The sequence below is a fragment of the Castanea sativa genome, chromosome 1, assembly GCF_040712315.1.
Source record: "Castanea sativa cultivar Marrone di Chiusa Pesio chromosome 1, ASM4071231v1".
NCBI lineage: Eukaryota > Viridiplantae > Streptophyta > Magnoliopsida > Fagales > Fagaceae > Castanea > Castanea sativa.
This window is the reverse complement of record NC_134013.1, coordinates 72,366,557-72,390,487: the sequence shown is the minus strand read 5'-3', so window position 1 is coordinate 72,390,487 and position 23,931 is coordinate 72,366,557. Positions and strand designations below refer to the sequence as shown.

The 23,931-nt window shown below is 33.5% G+C and overlaps 1 protein-coding gene, 1 non-coding gene and 2 pseudogenes across 3 annotated transcripts; 2 read left to right on the top strand and 2 right to left on the bottom strand.

Moving 5' to 3' along the window:
• Positions 1-6,213: 6,213 nt before the first annotated feature.
• LOC142622851 (cullin-3B-like) lies at positions 6,214-8,597 on the bottom strand (annotated as a pseudogene).
• A 1,884-nt stretch (positions 8,598-10,481) lies between these two features.
• LOC142633839 (cullin-3A-like) lies at positions 10,482-14,891 on the bottom strand (annotated as a pseudogene).
• Positions 14,892-17,771: 2,880 nt separating this feature from the next.
• LOC142614681 (cullin-3A-like) lies at positions 17,772-22,794 on the top strand. Of its 2 annotated transcripts, none has more exons than XM_075787242.1 (2): positions 17,772-18,240; positions 20,620-22,794. In XM_075787242.1, exons 1-2 carry the CDS (start codon positions 18,080-18,082, stop codon positions 22,661-22,663), a joined length of 2,205 nt encoding a protein of 734 aa, XP_075643357.1. In that variant the 5' UTR covers positions 17,772-18,079; the 3' UTR covers positions 22,664-22,794. The 2 variants fall into 2 exon arrangements, with proteins under 2 accessions (XP_075643357.1, XP_075643362.1); XM_075787247.1 differs by having other exon boundaries at positions 18,111-18,240; positions 20,603-22,794.
• On the top strand, positions 19,373-19,475 carry LOC142622983 (small nucleolar RNA snoR109). The gene has a single exon (XR_012842015.1). It is a non-coding gene; the product is annotated as a small nucleolar RNA snoR109 (small nucleolar RNA).
• Positions 22,795-23,931: the final 1,137 nt, after the last annotated feature.

Genomic DNA, 23,931 nt, shown 5'->3' with positions numbered 1-23,931 from the left:
AATAAGCCCCAAAACGACACAATTTCAATGGAAATGAAGTGATGATCTGGCACATGCAAAACGTGTCGTTTTTCCCAAAGAGAAAACAAACAAAAAAATTCTGTTACGACACCTTTTCCTCAAACATAAAATCTCAAAATCCTAAATCTAAACCCACGAACCCAGCCTTTAGCTCCCCAACCCACAAACCCAACCCTTGCCTTCCTAACCCTTATGAACCCAGACCACCACATCAGCTCTGCAACCAGCTCCTTGCATCGTGAACCCAGACATGAGTAAGTTCATCAAAGGCTCCAAGTTAGCCCCAAGGCTGGTACGGCCAAAAATTCTCTATGGCTCTCTTTCTCCCTCTCCTTTTGGATTTTTCTTGCCATTGCTATATTGGAATTTTGGGTTTTTTTATTGGGTTTGTTGGGGCTTTTGTTGTTTGGGTTTGTTGAGGTTTTTGTTCAAATTTTTATTTTATTTTATGGGATTTTGTTGCTGGATGCACAAAATGTTTGGAGTTTTTGTTAAATTTTTTGGGTGATGGAATTGTTGCTAGAACTCTCTATGTGTGTGTGATTTTAACTCATTTACTTTGCTATTGGAACTCTGAGTGTGTTTACGGTGGAGTTTGAGTGTGTTTACGGTGGAGTTTGTTTCTCTTTATTTTAATTTTTTTTGGGTTTTTGTAGCACTTTGATACTGTTGATTGGAACAAATTTTTTAAAGGATTATCGTAGCAGTTTGTTGTCAATGGTTTATGATATATTTGGTTGTGTTTTGTTTAGAACTGGTTACTTTATTGATATTTAATTTTGGTGGGTCAGCCTGTGATGATGAGCTGTGTGTATTGAATGGTGTAAAATAATGCAGATTTTTACTTGGTGAATTGACTAAGTGAAATGGTTGTGGTCCAACTAAGTGGTCCATGTGTTCTGCTTTATAGCTCTTGTCTGCATATAGTATTATATTTATTTTAATAATGGCTTATGTCCATTGAAAGAAGATGGTGATGTTAGTAATATGTAATTGTGGTCTAACTAAGTGGTCCATGTGTTCTAATTTATAACTCTTGTCTGCATATAGTATTATATTTATTTTAATAATGGCTTATGTCCATTGAAAGAAGATGGTGATGTTCGTAATGTGTAAATTAAATGTTACATTATAGTAATGCCTCCTGTATACATGTATGCGAATTATATTTTATTAATTTATTAATTAAATGTAATATTTTAGTAATGCATTTATATGTGTGTGCAGGGCTTTGAATATATATCAACCATTTGATATATCTATACATCATGGAGGGATATTCATTACACATAATAAAACACATGTTGAATATACTAGAGGGACTGAATCAAGGATCTCAAATGTTGATCCTGCCACTTTTTCAATTTTTGATATGCCTAAGTATGCCAAAGATCTTGGTATTACGAATGTAGTAGAATTTTTTTACTGAATTCCTCATATGGAACTTCATAATGGCCTATTTCATTGAAAAAAGATGATGATATTAAGGATGTACGTGACTGGTTAGAATTTGCACCTGAAAGGTTAATACACATATATGTGAAGCATGTTGAACAAACTGTTAAGGAAAAATTGATGAGGATCAAGGTAATGAAGGTGATGATGAGCATGAGTTTCATAAAGAAGTTGATGAAGGAGTTGGAGTAAATGACAATTTTTTTTTATGAGAACTATGCTAATTTGATAGGTGATAGTGAATTTGATAGATATGAAAGACCATCCTCTCCCATTGACCCATCCACTTACATTGCTCCATCCATTCACATTGTCCAAACCACTGCCTATGACCAATCGAACGTAAACCCTTATGAGTAGAACACATCAAATTGAGCACCCACTTGCTTTAGTGATGAGGAGCATAATATAAAAAGTGGGAAAAGTGATTATGGACACTCTAACATTTTGTGCACACTTGTCAACTCTGAGGATTATGAAGAGCACCCCAAGTACATTGAATTTAGAGCTGAGATGGATATGCCCAACCCCATTTTTGAGAAAGGGATGTTGTTTAGTGACCACAAGGAGTTTAAGAGGGTTGTGCAGTCTTATAGAATCAAGCACGGATATCCATTGTTAATTGTTAAGAATGAGTCTCGCAAGGTGAGTTACAAATGTGAGAATTGTGAGTGGTATATTTATGCTTCATGGGACCATGAAGAAAACTCTTTGCTTGTAAAAACCTATGGAAAAACATACATGTTCTAGGGTTTTCATAGTAGGATGGTTTCTACAAGGTGGATTGCAATTGCATAGCTAAATGTGTTTAGAGGGAGACCCAACATCAAAAGTGCTGAGATAAAGGAAGGTATAAAAAATCAGTTTCAAGTAGATATTTCCCTGGACAAAGCCTTTAGGGCTAGGCAAATTGCATTGGAAATGCTTTTAAAGGAAGGTTTTCCTACCAGTTTGAAAGAGCTAGAAATTATTGTGAAGAGTTGAGAGTTTTTAATCCGGGCACTACAGCCAAAATTAATCTACACACACCCACACTGCACTTCAAGAGAATGTATGTGTGTCTAACTGCTTGTAGAACCAGATTTCTGGAGGAATGTAGACCAATTATTAGTTTTGACGCTTGTCATTTAAGAGGGTTTTTGAAAAGGCAACTATTGGCAGCTGTTAGGATTGATGGGAATGACGAGATGTACCCAATAACATTTGTTGTTTGTGAGGGTGAGACCAAGGACAGTTGGTCATGGTTTTTGGAGTTGTTGTTAGCTGATATTGGTCCTGTGAGGGAACGTGGCTAGACCTTTTACTTTTGACCAACATAAGGTATGTGTTTCTTTTTTGTGTAAGTTTAATGTTATATTTATTGTATATATTTAAATTTAAATTTAGTGTTCAAATTATTTAATATCTACGTAATAACCTTTTTTTTTTTTTAATGTAGGGCTTACTTTCTGCTCTTGCAACAGTTGCTCCTGAAGCATATACAAGGTTTCGTGTTAGGTATTTATATGCCAACTTCAAGAAGGAGCACAAGGGTAAACTATTGAAAGATTTAATGTGGGCAGCAGAAAGAGAGACCACCAGATCTGGGTTTAAGGCAAAGATGGAGATGATGAGAAATGTAGATGTCAATACTTATGGGCATTTGATGAGGTATTGACAAGTAGACATGCTTTTAGTACTTGGCCTAAGTGTGACATGTTGTTGAACAACCTTTGTGAGTCATTTAATTCCAAGATAATTGATGCTAGGGATAAGTCCATATTGACTATGTGTGAGATAATTATGAGGTATCTTATGAAAAGGATCCCAAGAAATAGGGATATAATGTTGAAGAAGTCTGGCTCAATTTGTCCTAGGATTCAAGATAAATTAGAAGTTAACAAGGAAGCAACTAAGGATTACACATCTACATGGTCTTGTGGATCAAAGTTTGAAGTGCATTGTAAGGGAAAGCAGTTCATAGTTGATTTGGATAAGCATACATGTGCTTACTACAAATGGGATTTAACAGGCATCCCTTGTAAGCATGCAGTTTTAGCAATTGCTTACAAGAAATAAAAGGCGGAAAATTATGTGCATCACTACTACAAGGTTGAGACTTACCTTAGAACTTACTCACATCTTATCCAGCCTACCAATGGTGAAGAGTTTTGGCCAAAGGAAGCAAGTGATAAGATTCTGCGTCTATAGATGCTAGTATAGCCTAGAAGACCAAAGGAGAATAAGAGGAAGAAAGCTGCTGATGAGGCACGAAGGATTTCACATAAGTTGAAGTAGTTATCTGCCGCACAAAAATGTACCAATTGTGGACAATTAGGTCACAACAAAAGAGGATGCAAAGTACCCCCAAATCTATTGATGCTAGCGAGGGCCAGACTAAGCAGAGATAAGGAGCAACATCTACTATAGGGAGACAAAATCATGTATTAATACATGCTTATTGCTAACTAAGTTTTGGTATACGCTACTTATTGTAGTTGCTAATTGCAAATTTTTTGAGCTTGTTGTAGATTAGGAGAACATGAGGCAATCATGTGTTTATGGGCTTAAGAGTGGAAGAGGATTGTCGCCCATCAAGTGTTGCTAGAAGCCAATCAACTATAGTACTCTCCATACTATATTATATACATTGTCCTTATTATTTGCAAATTGCCAATATTTGGTCATTTAGTTTGTTGTGCATGCATACTTACCATGTTTCTATTATTAAAGGTCTCAACCCAAATAAGTGTTATTGGAAGCAATGGAGTTGGTAGATCTAGAAAAGGTGCTGGAGCTGGTGTTGGAAAAGGAAGAGCTGGAAGTGGAGCTGAAAAATGTTGAGGAGCAATAACAATAGTAGTTTGTAGGACCATTAATTGTAGAACCTTTGTGTGGTCACTGTTTTGTAAAGCTTTTCATAAGCTTATATGATGGTGATACTGGACATAATTATCCTATTTTGTGTTGGTCAATAATTTATAGAAACTTTATGAGAACAATCGTTAGCTGTTATGGAAGAATTATTAGTATTTTGGTCATATATTGAATATATCAGGTTTTGGCAATGTGCCAAGTAATGACAGTGATTGTATTGTTAGTTGTAATGGAAGAATGATTAACATTTTGGTCATATATTATATATATCAGGTATATATCAGGTTTGGCAATGTGCCAGGTGATTGTATTGTTAGTTGTTATGGAATAATGATTATCATTTTGGTCATATATTGCATATATAAGGTTTTGGTAATGGGCCAAGTAATGACAGAGTAGCTATGTTGTTAGCTATTATGGAAGAATTATTAATATTTTGGTCATAGCATATATCAAGTTTTGGCAATGTTCCAGGTAATGACAGTGTTTGTATTTTTAGTTGTTATGGAAGAATGATTAACATTTTGGTCATATATCGCATATATTAGGTTTTGGCAATGTGCCAAGTAATGACAAAAAGGCTGTGTTATTAGCTATGTTAGGTAATGACAATGCGGCTGCATTGAGCAACTAAATCAAATAAACAAGAAAATGATTTTGAATCCCTTATCAACAGACCATTACATATTTTGTATTTGATCTATTTTCTCTTTTAAACAAATTGCAAACACCCACTTTTACAATGGTATGGCTTCTTCTGCAGTATAGCTTCTTCTGTAGTATTGTGAAAATCTCATAGCATATATCAAGTTTTGGCAATGTGCCAGGTAATGACAATGTTTGTATTTTTAGTTGTTATGGAAGAATGATTAACATTTTGGTCATATATTGCATGCATCAGGTTTTGGCAATGTGCCAGGTAATGACAAAAAGGTTGTGTTCTTAGCTGTGTTAGGTAATGACAAAGCGGCTGCATTGAGCAACTAAATCAAATAAACAAGAAAATGATTTTGAATCCCTTATCTAGGCTCATAAGGGTTAGGAAGGCAAGGGTTGGGTTTGTGGGTTAGGGAGCTATGGGTTTATAAGGGTTAGGAAGGCAAGGGTTGGGCTTGTGGGTTAGGGAGCTAAGGGCTGGGTTTGTGGGTTTAGTTTTAGGATTTTGAGATTTTCTGTTTGGTGGGGAAACGGTGTCCTAGCAGATTTTGTTTGTTTTCTCTTTGGGCAAAACGGCACCGTTTAGCATGTGCCAGGTCATCACTTCATTTCCATTGCAACTGTGTCGTTTTGAGCTTATTTGGCCACACACAAAAAAAAAAAAAAAACACGTCTGCAAGATGACATGACAATTAATAGCAGAAACTAACCAATGGAGTGATTTGCTAACGGAACCAAACGTTAGGGTGTAAAAACAAAGTTCCAAAACGTTGGGATGTAAAATCCAATCACCCCAAAACGTTAGGGGTGTACTTTGCAAATTTATCCTAAAAAATAAAAATAAAAAAACAACTTCACAATGTTAGAACAACCCTTTAAATTATCTAATACTCATTTTCTGTACTTCCTGCAAGTCTTTAAATACCAAGTTTTAATTTTTAAACTTTTCTTCTTCTCACTTCTTGCAAGAGTCTGATAAATTTTTTGATGTGCTCATAGATTTTACACAACAAAGATAAATTAAATGAAAATCATAGAAATTAAACTACTCCAAGCATGGAGTAATTCCAAAACAATATTCCAACTTAATATCCTATCATTTTTATACCGCTCGAAAACTGAGTCAATTTGCTTTGTTATATAAACAGGGTTTGGCAAGAACCATTTGTGACCACAGCAGCAATGTTATTATGATCTAGCACGCTTGACTATAGGTTCACAGTCCTCACCCCCAAGGCTTTTATCCTGAGAGGTCTTCATATGAAATTATCAATTAACATACCATCCAGTTTAGATGTAAATTGATATCCACACTCTGTTTTAAGCTTGTCAATCAACCTTCTTTCAGCATCAATAGAGATAGTTTTCACTGATCGAAGCCTCTTCGCCAAATGTAGTCTGTAATACATCTCAAACCTATCTTTCTTTTGAAGGTAACGGAAAAGCATCATGACCTTGTCCAGTACAACCTCCAAATCCTCCTCACTTACACCCTTCAGTCCTTTACGGAACTTGTCATCCACAAACAAAGAAATGAATTCCACAGACCAAGGCTTCAAATTGATGAAGTACTCAAAAAGAGGAATTCAAAGCATTCTGGAAATTATCACCATTGTTAAATGCCAAACTGATGATTTTGTCAAGTTGTCCTTCAAATCCAGGAGATGTTGCACCAAGTCGACAGGATCCTTCAACCTTTCTAGATTAGTAGCTAGCTGCTTACCAGCATCCCAAATGTACAAATTCACATCCCTTACTATTGAGAGTCCAGTAGGCACCCCACAGAACAAGTTATACTGCATGCCCAAGTCCTCATATTTGTCATTTACAATCTGATCAACTAAGGCCATGTTCTCTATCTAAAATAGTTTGTGCATGTGATTTTCAATCATCTCCTTTTCGACCAGCTTATCTATCTGTCTAAACTTCTGGGATCCAAATAATGGGACACTCTTTCGATGTCTTCATTCAGACATCTCTCAGCCTTTAAATAATCTCTGCAATCACAAGATTCAATGAACTGTTGAGACTTGAGACGGTTAAAATCAGCTGAAACTTCAAGAAAAGGCTGCTCAAAGTCTTCTTCGTAAACAGAAGAATCTAGATCTGTTAGCATTGTTATAATATTCCTCATTAATTCCCTATTTATAACTTCACCATTCCTTTCTCTACATACAAGCTCAAGAAGTGTATCCCGAAGCCTAGTGGGGGGCATAACAATATCTCTCCACAAATTGAACCCAAGCTCATGAATTGGGGTTTTGTGGGTCCATGGGATAAAGCTTCTCTCCATGTGCACCAATATGTCTAGGATCGTTTGCAATGCCTTGTTATGATCTGCCCATCTACGGTTCAGCTCTTCCAAAAATAACTCTCCCTGAGCATCTTCAATCAATTTATAAATTCCACTTAGATGTGAACTCATGGTTGTCACAAGTCCAGAATAGAGTCTCTCCAAAATTGTGAACCACCATATCAGAAGCATGCCTGAATGTATTCAAAATCTTATAACATCAGAAAATACGAAGTTTTCTCATGTGAAAAAAATAATATCAGTATCTTACACATTTGATAATATTAGATCAATATAATTCTGATCACTTTGCCACTAAAATAATGTAGCAGTGCGATAACTACATATCCTACTACCAAACTAGCATGGAATCCTGAAGTAAAAATAATATGCTTCAAACAAATTTAAGTTAACCGTTCAATAGACAGCAAGTCAAATATTCTGCAAAAATTTCAAATCTTTCCAAATAACTAAACAAAATTTCACCACGCTCTCTATCACACTTCAAACCTTCAGAGATCCTAGCCACACAACACAAACTTGCCACACGTGCTACTACAAACTGTAACTTTTTTCCCCCTAATGATAGTTCAGAGCTTATACCAACTCTCATAGCCAAGCAATTCATTATCAAACCATCATCAGAGATAAAGGAGACGAACTCAGCACAATGTTAACATACATAACACAATAACCAAAAGAACCCCACAAAATTGAGCTGCAAATAGACCCAATCAAATCATCTGTACATGTCAATTTTAAAAGATAAACATATTACAATATTCAAAGCCCAAATATGTACTTAATCATCACCTTACTCAATAGAATAAAGGGGAAATTTTCATTTTAATCCGTATAGTTTAAAGGGTGTAACAAATTAACAAATTAAACCCTCAACTTATATTGAAGTTCACACACAATGTCGTTCCACTTAAATGGGTCGGGGTTTAATTTGCTTACATTTAAAAACTTTAGAGTTTAATTTTTTTTACTTTTTAAACTCCAAAGTTAAATTTATTAGTACCGTTTGAAACATAATTTTCTATGAAAACCCAAATAAAGAAAAGAACTTATCAATCTTATTATTAAACTTAAACATGCAAAAGAAGAATAAATAATAAAAAAGTAAATGGGGGCAATAAAAATTATACCTATAATTATAAAGGTCTTCAAAAGACACAGCTCCAAACCGTTGATGGGTCAAAATATCGTTGATGAAACGCTTAAGAATATTCCAAGTGTCGTTTGCGTGGTTAGGATCCCTCAATAACTGTTGCTTCAATACTTCCATCTCAATTCTCAAAGCCATTTTTCTTCATCTGAGAGACAGATGAGAACACTCAATAAAATAAAATAAAATAAAATAAAGGGTTTGAATTTAGAGCCAAATCGTTAACAAAAACTGAATGAAATAGAATTCAGAAAAACAAAACAATACAAAAAAAAATCATTAAGAAAACATTGCCTTTAATGATGTTAACAAAAGACCGCTCAATGAAAATCTCTGTTTCAGAGAGTGTGAGTGAGAGAGTGTCTACCGTGAGAAAAGAAAGGCCAAAAATTATATAATAACCAGACTTGATTTTTATGAATGATTTCTCATTCTTCACACGTAACAACTACCATTTACGTTCTTATTCATCTTTGAGATACTTAATCAAATAAATACAAAATAAATAGTGTTAACTATCATCTACCTTTTTTATTGAATAATAATAGCTTAAATTTAAAGCTCGAAATATGTAAAGAAAGAATATACAATTAAATGAAAAATGAACCTTATCTTTCACAAAAAAAATAATAATAATAATAATTAAATAGTGTTAATGTAAATTTATATCATTACGGTAATAAACAAATTTACACAATTATATACGAACTAACGTAGGTTTTTTAAGTAAAATTATGTAAATTCTACGCTATTTTTCACGTGAATGCTCTAAGTACGAAAGATAACCGACTTTCAATTTTGGTTTTCTTTTGTTTCTCTTTTCAATTGATGAAATCAAACTTATAATTTTCTAATTTTATTTCTTTGAATAATAAAAAATTATATCTAAATTTGGGGGAGAAAAGTAGAAAACCCAATTATACACACACAAGAAGAGAGGGGCATAAACTTGGGGGAGAAAAGTAGAAAACCTAACAATGAAGAGAAGAAGTATTATTGGGCCCATCCCAATTATGGCTAGCAGCCCAATGGGCAATATTATGAGCCAAAAAGTTTACATATTTGTGACAAAAATAAAATCCCAACCGATAAGTTAAAAACCAAAATTTGGTTTTGAATTTACTAAAGAGGGTCCTCTCAAAATACAATTTACAAAAGAGGGAGTGTAAAGATGAAGAAAGGAAGACATGCAAAGCTTCACAAAGGTTGAAGTTGTTATTGTTTTGGTATGGTATGATCAAATTGTTTTGAATTTACTAAAGAGAGAGTGGAACGATAAAGAACATTTACAAAAGAAAAAAATTTGCCACCTGTTGATAACTAATGTTGGAAGTCCCTCTCTCTCCTGTGTTTGTTGGTTTCTCTCAAAAAAATAAGTGGGAGTTTCGATAGACTATTAGCTTTGATTAATCAATATTTCCGCTAGACAATTTAGTTTTGCCCACTTTTTTTTATTTTTTATAATGAGAATATGACCACTTAATATCAGTATTAACAACACACACAAAAAAATTAATCGAAAGGGCAATTTTATTTTATGTAAGAGAGAAAGTACAATACAGGAGAATAGGTAAAAAAATTTGGATCCATCCAAGAAGGTTAATGACTTATATTTTTTGAAGTTATTTTCAATTTTTCAATATATATAGTTCATTCCTTCCCTGAGAAGCGTGCAAAATTCTCCGTCATTGTTATTATTATTCTTTTACAAACCTAATAAATTCAATATGCAAGTCTAATACACCGAGTTTATAATTTTTCATTCACTTTTAAAATTTAAACTTTTCTTTTTCTCACTTCTTGCAAGTCTGATAAATTTTTTTGATATGCTCATATAAATTAAACTACTTCAAGCAAGTAGTAATTCAAGAACAATATTCCAATTCAACATCCTATTCCTATCATTTTTATCCCAAAATGAGATAGTCAGTTTGTTTTCTTATATAAACAGGGTTTGGCAAGAACCGTTTGTGACCTCAACAACAATGTTATTATGATCTAGCACGCTTGACTTTAGGTTCACAGTCCTCAGTCCTCACCACCAAGGCTTGTATCCTGGGAGGTCTTCATATCAATTAACATACCTTCCAGTTTAGATGTAAATTGACATCTACATTCTGTTTTGAGCTTGTCAATCAAACTTCTTTCATCATCAATAGAAATAGTTTTCCCTGAACTAAGCCTATTCGCCAAATGTAGACTGCAATACATCTCAAACATATCTTTCTTTTGAAGGTAACGGAAAAGCATCATGACCTTGTCTAGTAAAACCTCCACACCATCCTCACTTAAACCTTTCAGTCCTTTGCTTGTCATCCACAAACAAAGAAATGAATTCCGGGGACGAAGGCTTCAAATTAATGAAGTACTCAAAAGAGGAATTCAAAGCATTCTGGAATGTATTGTCATTGTTAAATGCCAAACTGATGATTTTGTCAAATTTATCCTTCAAATCCAGGAGACATTGCACAAAGTTGACAGGATCCTTCAACCTTTCTAGATCAGCAACTAGCTGCTTACCAGTATCCCAAATGTATAAATTCATGACATCCCTTACTATTGAGAGTCCAGCAGGTACCCTGCAGAACAAGTTATACTGCATGCCCAAGTCCTCATATTTGTCATTTACAATCATATCAAGTAAGGCCATGTTCTCTATCTGGAATAGTTTGTGCATGTGGCTTTCAATCATCTCCTTTTCGACTAGCTTAGATATCTTGTCTAAACTTCTGGGATCCAAATAATGAGACACTCTTTCGATGTCTTCATTCAGACATCTCTCAGCCTTTAAATAATTCCTGCAATCACAAGACTCAACGAACTGTTGAGACTTGAGACTGTAAAAATCAGCTGAAACTTCAAGAAAAGGCTGCTCAAAGTCTTCTTCATAAACAGAAGAACCTAAATCTGTTAGCATTTGTTGGAGCATTTTAATATTAAATAATTAAAATGAATAAATTTTATAACATAAATGTAAAGATGTGGGAGTGAATGTGGAAGATGAGGAGTTAGTGAAAATGTTTAATCCCACATTGAAAATGAGAGAGACTATTTTGTTCTTTTTAATTGTGGTGATTAATTGGCTAACATAAATTGTCTCAAATATTGGGCCAGATACGTGCGCAAGGGAGAGGTAAAGGGTGGAGGTAATCTATTTCTTTAAACTAATAAAAATTCAGAAGTATTATTCAGTTTCCATTATCATTGGTGCAAATTTTTATGATATTCCTCATTAATTCCCTATTTATAACTTCAGCATTCCTTTCTCTATAAACAAGCTCAAGAAGTGTATCCCCAAGCCTAGTGCGGGGCATAACAATATCTCTCCACAAATTGAACCCAAGCTCAAGAATTGGGGTTTTGTGGGTGCGTGGGATGAAAGCTATCTCCATGTACATCAATATATTGAGGATCATTTGCAATGCCTTGTTATGATCTGCCCATCTCTGGTTCAGCTCTTCCAAAAATAACTCTCCTTGAGCATCTTCAATCAATTTAGATATTCCGTTTAGATGAGAAGTCATAGTTGTCACAAGTCCAGAATAGAGTTTCTCTCCAAAATTTTGCAGCACCATTACATAAGCATGCCTGAATGTATTCAAAATCTTAAACATCAGAAAATACAAAGTTTTCTTATGTGAAAAGAATATGGAATACTGAACCTAGAGAAACAAATTTAAACGGGAGGATAAATTTGATTCAAGTTAAATGACAAGGATAACAAAATGAACAGAAAATTTGGTAACTTCAATATGAGAATCCATTGTAAAAATTATAACAGGGAAAAAAAGGAAATAAAAATAAAAGTGAAAAAAACAACAATATAAACACCAAGGTAATGGATGACATAGAAACGTCAAACACTCCAACCCTTAACTTTGATATAGGACTTTTGTATCCAGTTAAGTCCATAGATAAGGACAATGTCCACTAAAACATCAAAATAAATTTAACAAAGGATTCTGCATACAATGAGAACACCTTCGAAAAGCTAATTCTAGTACATCATGTTCTGCATTGGTTTGTGATGGAGCAACCAATTAGAATATAATGTCATACTTTCTTTGCACTTCAAACTTTTATTCAACCTCCACAGCCATTATTTGCTCTCCCACATTGATTCAGAATGGAGTTACAAGCTTAAAGGCTTTAAAATTCATAACCTTAATTCCTAGTTGAGTTGAGCCAAGAAATGTAGATGCAAACATTAAACCAAACAATGTGATGTAGCAGTGTGATAACTTAACTAGCCCCAACCAGACTCGAACAAAAATCAGATGTGATGTAGCAGTGTGATAACTATATATATGTCCTACTACCAATCTAGCATGGAGTATTGAAGTAAATATGATATGCTGCAAACAGGTTCAAGCTAACCATAAAATGGACTGTGAGTCAAATTTTCTGCATCAATTTGACAATTTTTCCTCCTTCCAAATAACTAACCAAATTTCACCATGCTCTCTATTACACTTCAAACCTTTAGACATACTACCCACACAAACTTTTGCCACCCATGCTACTACTAGACTACTACAAACTGCAACTTTTTTTTCTCTAATGAATAGCTCAGAGCTTATACCAACTCTCATAGCCAAGGAATTCATTATCAAACATCAACAAAGCTTTTTTTTTTTTAATAGAGTTTCAACATATAGCATTTGCTACTAATAATAGCTTTTTATCATAAGACACCAATCGGTTTTTGGTGTAGGCGGAGATTAAACCCTCCAATTGAGCTAACTGGAAACATCATCAAAGCTAAATGGAAACATACTCAACAAAATGTTAACATACATAACACAATAACCAAAAGAACCCACAAACTTGAGCTGCAAATAGACCCAACCAAAAATCATGTCCATGTCAATTTTGAAAGATAAACATATTACAATAATCAAATCATCCAACTTAATAAAAGAAAGGCTAAATTTTTCATTCTTAAAGTGTGTAACAAATTAAACCCTTCAGTTTCAAAAATCACATATTAAACTTGTAATTTGAAAAGGCAACACATTAAATCCTGAGTGATCTAAAATTAACAAATTAAACCCTCAACTCACATAGCTATATTACAGATCAAACACAATATCGTTCTACTTGAATAGCTTCGGATTTAATTTATTACTTTTTATAACTTCAATGTTGAATTTATTAGGATATTTTGAAGTACCCGTACTAAATTATAGAGTTTAAAATGTAATTTTCTATTAAAACCCAGTAAAGAAAACTATTTATCAATCTTACTATTAAACTTTTTTTTTTTGAGAAACCATCTTATTATTAAACTTAAACCTTCAAAAGAATAATAAATAATAAAAAAGAAAATGGGGGCAATGGATATTATATTTATTTATCTATCTATACTACTATTTAATGGGCTTCTCCTGTTTGGACCGGATTTTTTTTATTCCAAAATACCCTTACACTCCTAGATTTAAGTAGAAACAAAACTAAATGATAGTTTGGTAAAAATACATGTCTAACTTACACTAAAACATTGCCTACAAAATAGGAACACTCTTCCACTAACCCACTTCTTCAAAACAACTATACGTTTATTTATTTTTTTAAATGGAAAAATAAGTTAAACACCCCACGTTTATCCAAAAGCAAATCTAAATATATTAAAAAAAAACTAAAGGACAATCCGGATTTTTTTTGTTCTAAAATACCCTTACATTCTTATGTTTAAGTAAAGACAAAACTAAAAGACAATCCGATAAAAGAAAAATTATATGTCCACAACATTTTTACAACAAATCCTAAGTGACAGATTGTTACTAGTTGTTATTATTGGGGCAAAAAAGTCATCTTAGTATTAGATTCAAATTTGAATCAATAACAACTAACTACCTGTGATTTATTGTGAAAATATTGTAAAAAGAGAGGTGCTACGTCTACAACATTTTTACAACAAATCATAGGTGGTTAGTTGTTATTGGTTCAAATTTGAACCTAACACTAAGATTACTTTTTTGCCCCAACAATAACAACCAGTAACATTCTGCCACTTAGAATTTGTTGTAAAAATGTTGTAAAAATGTTGTGGACATATCATTTCTCTTGTAAAAATATTGTGGACATAGCATCTCTCCTGATAAAAATACAACCCTAACTTCCACTAAAACATTGCCTAAAAAATATGATCACTTTCCTATTAATTTTCAAATTTATTTATTCACTTATAAATTATATTCTCAAAATAAAAATTATATATATTAAATAATAAAAAATATAGTTTTTTTTTTTGGCTACTACCACTAAAAAAAAAAAAAACTTACCACACGCATATAATAGGGCTAGTACGTATAAAGATTTTCAAAAGAGGGTTCCAAGTTTGTGATTGGTCAAAATATCCACGATGGCATGCTCAAGAATCTTCCACGTGTTGTTTGCGTAGTTGGGATCCACCAATAACCGGTGCTTCAATATTTCCATCTCAGAGCGATTTCTCTTCATCAGAGAGAGAGAGAGAGAGAACTCAATAAAAAAAATAAAAAAATTGGAGTGAGTTTTAAGAGCCAAAATCTTTGATTAAAGAAAAAAAAAAAAAGCATTACCTTTGGTGATGTTAACAAACACCGATCAATGAAGTTTAACTGGTTCAGTAGTCTCTGTGAGAGAGTGTACTGAGACGAAGTAAAAGGCTAATAATGATACACCGACTCCTCTAATCAGATAACTACCACTGTCCTTCAAAAACGGTTTCTAGTTAAACTGCATTTCTTTTTTTTCTTTTTTCTTTTCAATTTGATAAACTCAAAACTTTTTTTTTTCTTTAAAAAATAAAAGTCAACTGTCAATAGAGGTCTTATTTTAATAGAAGATTTAGAACACTCATATCAGTTGGTATATAATAAAAAATATACATAATTTTATATAAAAATCGTTGTATCAGTCATTTGTGTTATCAATTTAAAAATATATATATAAAAGGCTATTTTATTATATAAAACAGGGAAAGTACAATGCTATATAGGAGAAAAGGTAAAAGATTTGGTTCCATCCAACTATTTTTTAAAAATATAATGACAAATATTCAATATATATATATATATATATATATATATATATATCTCAAAAGTGCTTAAAATTTCTAGACATTGTTGTTATTATTATTTTAAAAATCTCATTTGGCTAACTTGAAATTCAAAATATTTGTAAAACCTAACCCAACTCATCAACCCAAAAAAAACTCAAGACATTGGGTTGGGTTGAATTGGTTCCTCCTATTCGTGGTCTGAATGCACTTATTAGAGTTTTAAGGTTTAGATCATGCGTGTTGAAATTGAAGGGGAAACTATTTACTACTAGTTCCTGTTGCACGGAAAAGATTGTATTATAATAATTCCAATATTTAGTGATTTGTAAAGTTACTAAAATCCTGTTTCTCAAAAAAAAAAATTACTAAAATCCTATCATCTATTTTAAAAATAGGTTGGCAATAATTTAAAATTCTTAAAGGTTACTAATATATATATGAGTGTCCGATTTTTAATATTGTGAGAGTTTTAAATCTCCAAATATCACATTTCCAATAATTTATGGGATGCAAAAGTCTTGAATAAAGATCTTACTACTAGGAAAAATGCTAGGAATCCCACATTATGCTATAGACATGTAGAAAAAATTCTTGTAATCTCATGCATTTAGCTAATTAGTTGAGACTATGTTGAGTTAGTTATAATTTAAATGCATGTAAAACATTCAACACATGACTTAATTCTTAGAGTACGTGTTGAATTATATAATCAATTATTTTGAGTCATGTGAGCCAATGAGATAGGAGTTAATGTTGTACAAATTCATTTTTGTAATCCAATTGTCACAAAGCACATATCTTTCTCTCTTGATATTTCTCTTGAAGGGTGACTAGACTACCTGTAATATGGTCAAATTCCTTTTAATTCTCACTCATCTATGTTAGATACAGATGGGTTCCTAATAAGAGACCCTAAAAATAATTTTAGGGACTCCACAATGGATTTACCTAAATCTTTAGCAAATTTTAACATTGTGGAACACATAGTATATCCATGTTAAATTAGTACTTCTATTAATGATCTTCACTTTTTCGAGGATATTGAGGGGGGAGAGGTGAATGTGTGTGTGCATAGGAAAAATTGTCTTCTAGAGTCTACATTACAACATCTCCCTCACAATATATTGACTCCACACATTTAAAAGAATTCTAATGTTTTATTGTAGTGCCTTTTAAACCCATTTTCATTTTTCCTTAGAAGAACCGCATCAGCACATGCAAAACCTTGCAAAATACAAAAAGTAGTCCATTTTACACATTTTGAGTAAAAAACACTAATATTAGTGGATGTAAACTTGTGCATAAATGTACAAGTACTACAGTAAGCAACCACACCAGCTCGTGAATAGTCTTCTAAAATACAAAGAGTGCTCAATTTTGCACATTTTAACACAAAAACCTCTCACATCAGTTTTTGTAAAAATGTATAAATATACATAATGGTCTTGTAAATAAACAATAACCATGCATATATACACGGTTACTGTTCACCATGTAAATAATTTTAAAATTTTTTTTTCTCTCTCCTAACTCTTTTTTTCTCATTTCTTTTCTCACCTCACTCTCACGGTTACTGTTCATAGTGTTAAAGAAACGAATATTTTATTTGAATAAATGTGTATAATAGACAAATTGATGTGGGTGTTTTGTAAAAATAAGTGTGTAAAATATAAAAAGTAGGATTTAGATGTGCAAGATGAAAATTTTTTTGTACATACTGATGTGGATGCTCTAATCGTGCATATATACATGGTTACTGTAGCTCGTGCATTTTATATTTTAGTATTTTTTGGTAGTGTTGGGTTTGTGAGAGAGAGAGAGAGAGAGAGAGAGAGAGAGAGGTAGTGAGTGAGTAAATAATAAAAAATTGTAAAAGGATGAATATTTTATTAAATAGATGTGTAGAATAGATAGACTGATATGAATGTTTTGAAAAAATGAGTGTATAAAATAAAAATAATTGTTTTTTTTAATGCAAAATGTTTTATTGTCAATCAACTTTAATAGTATAGTAATAAATATCAAGTATTCAATATGATTGATTGATTGTATTCATATTTATATAAATACAATGAAATTAAACTAGTTTGTGACAAGAAGAAATTAAAAAAGAAAACTTTGTGAAAAGAAAAGAATTAATCAAATTTAAAATTATAAAAAACCCACAAAAGTGTTTCCTTTTTTTCTTTTTTCTTTTTTCCTGTGACTGTTAAGCATTTAAAAAAGAAAAGAAATTTGTTTTATTTTACGACTTTATCCATGACTGTTGTAGACTAGTATCTAAAAACCTTCGAGGTTTTTCTTCTTCCTTTGGTCTTCAGCATTTCTTTCTGCTACTCCCTTGAGTTCTTCCTCCCTTTTCTCACAACCAAACCCTACTTCCCAATTCTCTCACAAAACCCTAATTTTTTTTCATCGAAACCACTCTCGCTCTGTAATTCGCCTAGCGAAATTCGACCCCAAAACCTCTAGGGTTTTTAGGACCCGTGCCAATTCCCTTCTCAATTGAGGGATTTAATTCGGATTCGTATAGGATTAGGGTTTTTGAGACTGTGAACTGAGCTTCAAATCGGAGCCGAACATGAGTGGTCAGAAGAAGAAGAACTTTCAGATAGAGGCGTTCAAGCACCGGGTCATGGTAGATCCGAAATACGCAGAGAAAACTTGGAAGATTCTAGAGCATGCAATTCAAGAGATTTACAATCACAATGCTAGCGGACTCAGCTTCGAAGAACTTTATAGGTTTTCGCAATTTGTCCCTTCCTCTTTAATTCTTGGTTGCTTATACATGTATAATTTTACAGTTTTCTTTACTATAATCTTGTTTTATTTTACTTTTTCTTTATTGGGTTTTTCGGGCTTTGATCATTTCTCTGTGTTTGGAATCAGAGAAATGATTATGTTAATATTTAGAGTTGAATTGTATTTGATAATTGTTCACTCAAAAAGGAAAGGATGTTCAAAGATTTGAGGTTTGTAAGAGAGCATGATGGGAATTGGTTATTAGGTATGTGGGAAGATTAGGAAATAACTGAAAATTGTGCAGAAAAATGTGACTTGTTGTTCGGTAACTCAAACCCATATGAAGCTTATTGTTTTTAGTTTTTGGTAGTAGGAAATTTAGTAAGGAATTGGAAATTATGCGGAAAAGGTGACTCACTGTCTGTTGTATTTTAACTAAAAAGTCAAACCCATTTGAAGCATATTGATATCCCGCGTAAGTTTGGTAGTGGGACATTATGTAGCGATTGAAAATTATGCTGGAAATGTGACTTGCTGTCTGGTTTATCCATAACTCAAATCCGTTTGAAGGATATTGTTTTCGCTTTAAGATATCCCGTGTCAGTTTGGTAGTTGGAAATTTATGTAGTTTGTGCACTGCCATGTTATATTGGATTTGTTTCGAGACTGATTGAAAATTATGCTGAAAATGTGACTCGCCGTCTGTTGTATCCGTAACTTAAACCCGTTTGAAGCATATCGTTTTCACTTTAAGATATCCCACATCAGTTTGGTAGTAGGAAATATATGTAGTTTGTGCACTGCCATATTATATCAGATTTGTTTTGAGACTGTTTGTATGGTTCCTTATGCTGTGACAGTTGTATTTCAGTGCCTTTATAAATCCCTATGTTTTGGTGTACACTGCAAAGACTCAGCATCTCTCAGTTTCATTTCTCTTCATTCCTTCATTTTCCCTACCTGATGCCTTCGTTTTGTCCCCTCCCCCCTTTTTCTGAGCTTTTGTGCTAACTTGATTAGATTATTCTTTTTTCTTTTTTTTTTTTCTATTGGTGATTTTTAATTATGATGTAAGGCTACATGTACCAAGAGAAGGGAGTCAACTTGTATCCTTAATCTTGAATTGCCAAAGCGGCTGTAGCCAAATCAGACATCTGAGAGAAGTTAACTGGCCGGTTGTTGTGAGATCCCTTTGGTCTATGTTGACTAATCTGCTTACCGAACTTCTCATATTGATAGTTGAATTTGCTGTCAAATCTGCAACTTTGACTTTCAAGTTTATGGATTAACCGCAAATCAAATTTGCTGTCAAATCTGCAACTTTGACTTTCAAGTATATGGATTAACCACAAATCTGAACCAATTGTGACTAATACATACACAGCTCAAGCCTACGAATTTCATATACTAGACATGAACCCAGAGATTCTCATGTATTCTACAGCTATAGGTTTTGAGAAGGATTTATCATTTTTATGCATGTCAAGAAAAATATTTGATTATCAAGATGCTTTTACTGTCCAGTAGGAATACAAGAATAGGGTTAGCTTAGGAGTTGCTTCACTTAGTGTTTGTAACTCTGTACTATGACATTAGCAATTAACATGGATTTTTGGAAATTCTTTAGCTGATTCAACTAGGAACTACAAGGTGATGAAACTTAAAATCATGAAGATTTGTAATTCCATGCTGCATCACTGCAGGGGACCAAACAATGTATGCTGACGTTGAATTCATGTTTCAATTGTGGAGAAAATATGATACCTCATTTGTTCACTCCATCACAAACCAACTTGCTAGGATTAACTGCCTGTGATTTTTGAAAGGTGTTCTCATAGTTTGTAGAATCCAGTTTTATATATATCATGATTTTTATGTTTTATTCGAAATTTGTCATTATCTATAGACTTAACTGGTTACAGAAGTCTTGTATAAAATTAATAGGTTAAAGTGTTAGACGTTTTTATTCCATCCATTGTGTTTGTACTGTTATTTTTTGGTTTTCTTACCTTCCATTCATTTCTCTCTTTTCTTTTTTCTTGTTACTGAATTTGCCATTCTATCTCTTAGTGTGGTTTAACTTGGTCGAAATGTATTGTCCTGCCTCGTCATAAGTATAACTCAGTTTGCTTGAGTTAATCCTATGGCATTTGGCAAGGTCCTGCTAATTGTTGTAGCTTCATTTCAAAGCTTTTCATATAACTAAATATAGATCTGTTCCACATCCTTTCTTTTTGTCAAGTCATTTTTTCTAAATGTGGTAAAGTGACTGAATTTCAATTGAATTGAATATTATCAAATGTGTGAGATGCTGATAATAATTTTTTCACAAAACATTACTTTTTATTTTGTGATTTTTAAGATTCCAAATACATTCAGGAATGCTTACAATATGGTGCTGCACAAATTTGGAGAGAAACTCTACTCTGGACTTGTGACAACTATGACTTCTCATCTAAGCGATATATCTAAATCAATTGAAGCTGCTCAGGGAGAGTTATTTTTAGAAGAGCTGAACAGAAAATGGTTAGATCATAACAAGGCATTGCAAATGATTCGAGATATATTGATGTATATGGATAGAACTTTCATCCCAAGCACCCACAAAACCCCAGTTCATGAGCTTGGGTTGAATTTATGGAGAGATGTTGTTATCCACTCCAGCAAAACCCAGATTAGGCTTCAGGACACACTTCTTGAGCTTGTTCATAGAGAAAGGAATGGTGAAGTCATAAATAGGGGTTTGATGAGGAGTATTATAAAGATGCTAATGGATTTAGGTTCATCTGTATACCAAGACGACTTTGAGCAGCATTTTCTTGAAGTTTCAGCTAATTTTTATGGTCTTGAGTCTCAACAGTACATTGAGTCCTGTGATTGCGGAGATTATCTAAAGAAGGCTGAGAGACGTCTCAATGAAGAAACGGAGAGAGTGTCCCATTATTTGGATGCCAGAAGTTTAGAAAAGATAACAAATGTGGTTGAAAAGGAGATGATTGAAAATCACATGCATAGACTAGTCCATATGGAGAACTCAGGCTTAGTTAATATGCTTGTGAATGACAAATATGACGACTTGGGAAGGAAGTATAACTTGTTCCGCAGGGTAGCCAATGGTGGACTCTTAATAGTAAGGGATGTCATGACTTCATACATTCGGGATACTGGTAAGCAGCTAGTTACTGATCCAGAAAGGTTGAAGGATCCTGTAGACTTTGTGCAACGTCTCCTAGATTTAAAGGATAAATATGACAAAATCATCAGTTTGGCATTTAACAACGACAAGACATTCCAAAATGCTTTGAACTCCTCATTTGAGTACTTCATAAATTTGAATGCACGGTCACCGGAGTTCATTTCTTTGTTTGTGGATGACAAGCTCCGTAAAGGATTGAAAGGTGTTAGTGAGGAGGACGTGGAGGTTGTGCTGGACAAGGTTATGATGCTTTTCCGTTACCTTCAAGAGAAAGATGTGTTTGAGAAGTATTACAAACAACATTTGGCGAAGAGGCTTCTTGCAGGGAAAACCGTCTCCGATGACGCTGAAAGAAGTTTGATTGTTAAGCTCAAAACAGAATGTGGATATCAATTTACATCTAAACTGGAGGGTATGTTCACTGATATGAAGACCTCTCAGGATACAATGCAGGGCTTCCATGAAAGCCTTGGCGCTGAGTTAGGGGACAGTCCCTCGTTAACTGTCCAGGTCCTCACCACAGGTTCATGGCCAACTCAACCAAGTGCTACATGCAACCTTCCAGCAGAAATCCTGGGTGTATGTGAGAAGTTTAGGAGTTATTATCTTGGGACCCACACTGGTCGTAGGCTCTCTTGGCAAACAAACATGGGTACTGCTGATTTGAAAGCAATCTTTGGAAAGGGCCAGAAGCATGAGCTGAATGTTTCCACTTACCAAATGTGTGTACTTATGCTTTTCAACAATGCTGACCGGTTGAGCTATAAAGAAATTGAGCAAGCGACAGAGATACCTGCCTCAGACTTGAAGAGATGCCTACAGTCTTTAGCCTGTGCCAGGGTGAAGAGTGTCTTGCGGAAGGAACCTATTGGCAGGGACATAGCTGAGGATGATGCTTTCTCCGTCAATGACAAATTCTCAAGCAAGCTCTACAAGGTAAGAATAAGTACAGTGGCCGCACAACGGGAGTCCGAACCTGAAAATCAGGAAACGCGGCAGAGAGTGGAGGAAGACAGGAAGCCTCAAATCGAGGCAGCAATTGTTAGAATCATGAAGTCAAGGCGGGTGCTAGATCATAATAACATTGTTGCTGAGGTCATAAAGCAGCTGCAGTCACGGTTCTTGCCAAACCCCGTTGTTATAAAAAAACGAATTGAATCCCTCATTGAGCGGGAGTTCTTAGAGAGGGATAAAAATGATAGGAAACTGTATCGGTACCTTGCTTAAGAAACTGTATTATTGGCAAGGCCTGTGTGGTTGTATCCTCGATTTGTTGAGTTGGAATATTGTTCTTGAATTAATCCAGGCTTGGATAAGTTTCAATGAAGTTCATTACAGTGCATCCCTGTTTCATCAAATCTATTAGCTCGTTTTGCTTCAATTTCTTGGGGTTTTGAGTTTTGGATGGGATTTATTAGTGCTTTCTGTTTCTGCCTCGGATAAATAATGCTGGCAGTCGTCGTTATTTGCTCAGCAGAAAGTTGCTATGAACTAGTTGAATCTCACAGGCAAAAAAAAAAAAAAATGCCTGATTATAGATTAACAAAATCAAAAGGGTAACTTTTGTTAAATTTGATCTTATTTGGCTTTGTTTCACTCTTATTCGTTATTAAGAGTAACATTCTTTTAAATTAAAATTTTCTTTTTTGATAATTTAAAGATTTGATAATACGATTTAAGCTCGTTTTAAAGAGGATATATAAAAATTTTAAGAACTTTATGGATAGAGCTGTCCTAAAAACTAAAAAACAAATATGAATTGATAAGGGTTAAACGAAAAGAAGGAATCAACGCTATAGTTTCGCGAACAATTGGCATACAAGATCAGAAAAGTTGGAACAGGAGAAAAGTTGGAATAGGAGAGCACTCAATTTAGGGTGGACTTGCTCAAATATGCCTACATTGCAATGCTATATTTAAAACTAATTGCATAGATAATTAATATTATTTTCTTTCTTCTTTTTAAGGCAAATGAGATACTTAATAATGTTCATTCAACTCGCTAATTTAACGAACATAACTCAACACGACCTAACCCAACCTGAGGTATCAGGTTGTTTTTTCAAAGGTTTGGTTGGGTTCTAATTCTTTTTAAAAGTTTGGGCTAACAACATACTCAATACGACTAACCAAACTCAAGTCACACTATTAATAGTTTATAAAAAATATATATTCCAACTTTCTTAGTTTGTTTTCTTTTGAATTTTAAGACTTGGTTTAAATTTATTTGTCTGATTTATTTTATTATGTTTTATTCTTAAATTTTTAATGGAGTTGAAATATTCGCCAAATTGTGCAAATTGTGATAATTTTATTGAATGGTGTATTTAATTAATTGAATACAATCCATTTTTTTTTTATTATGCCTAACAAAATTACCGTTCTCCGATAACCTAACTCAATTTTTATAGGTTAGGCTGAGTTAGAGATTTATCAATCGGAGGAGTTCGAATATTTAAATATGTTAAACTTAACTCAACCCATTCAATGCACTC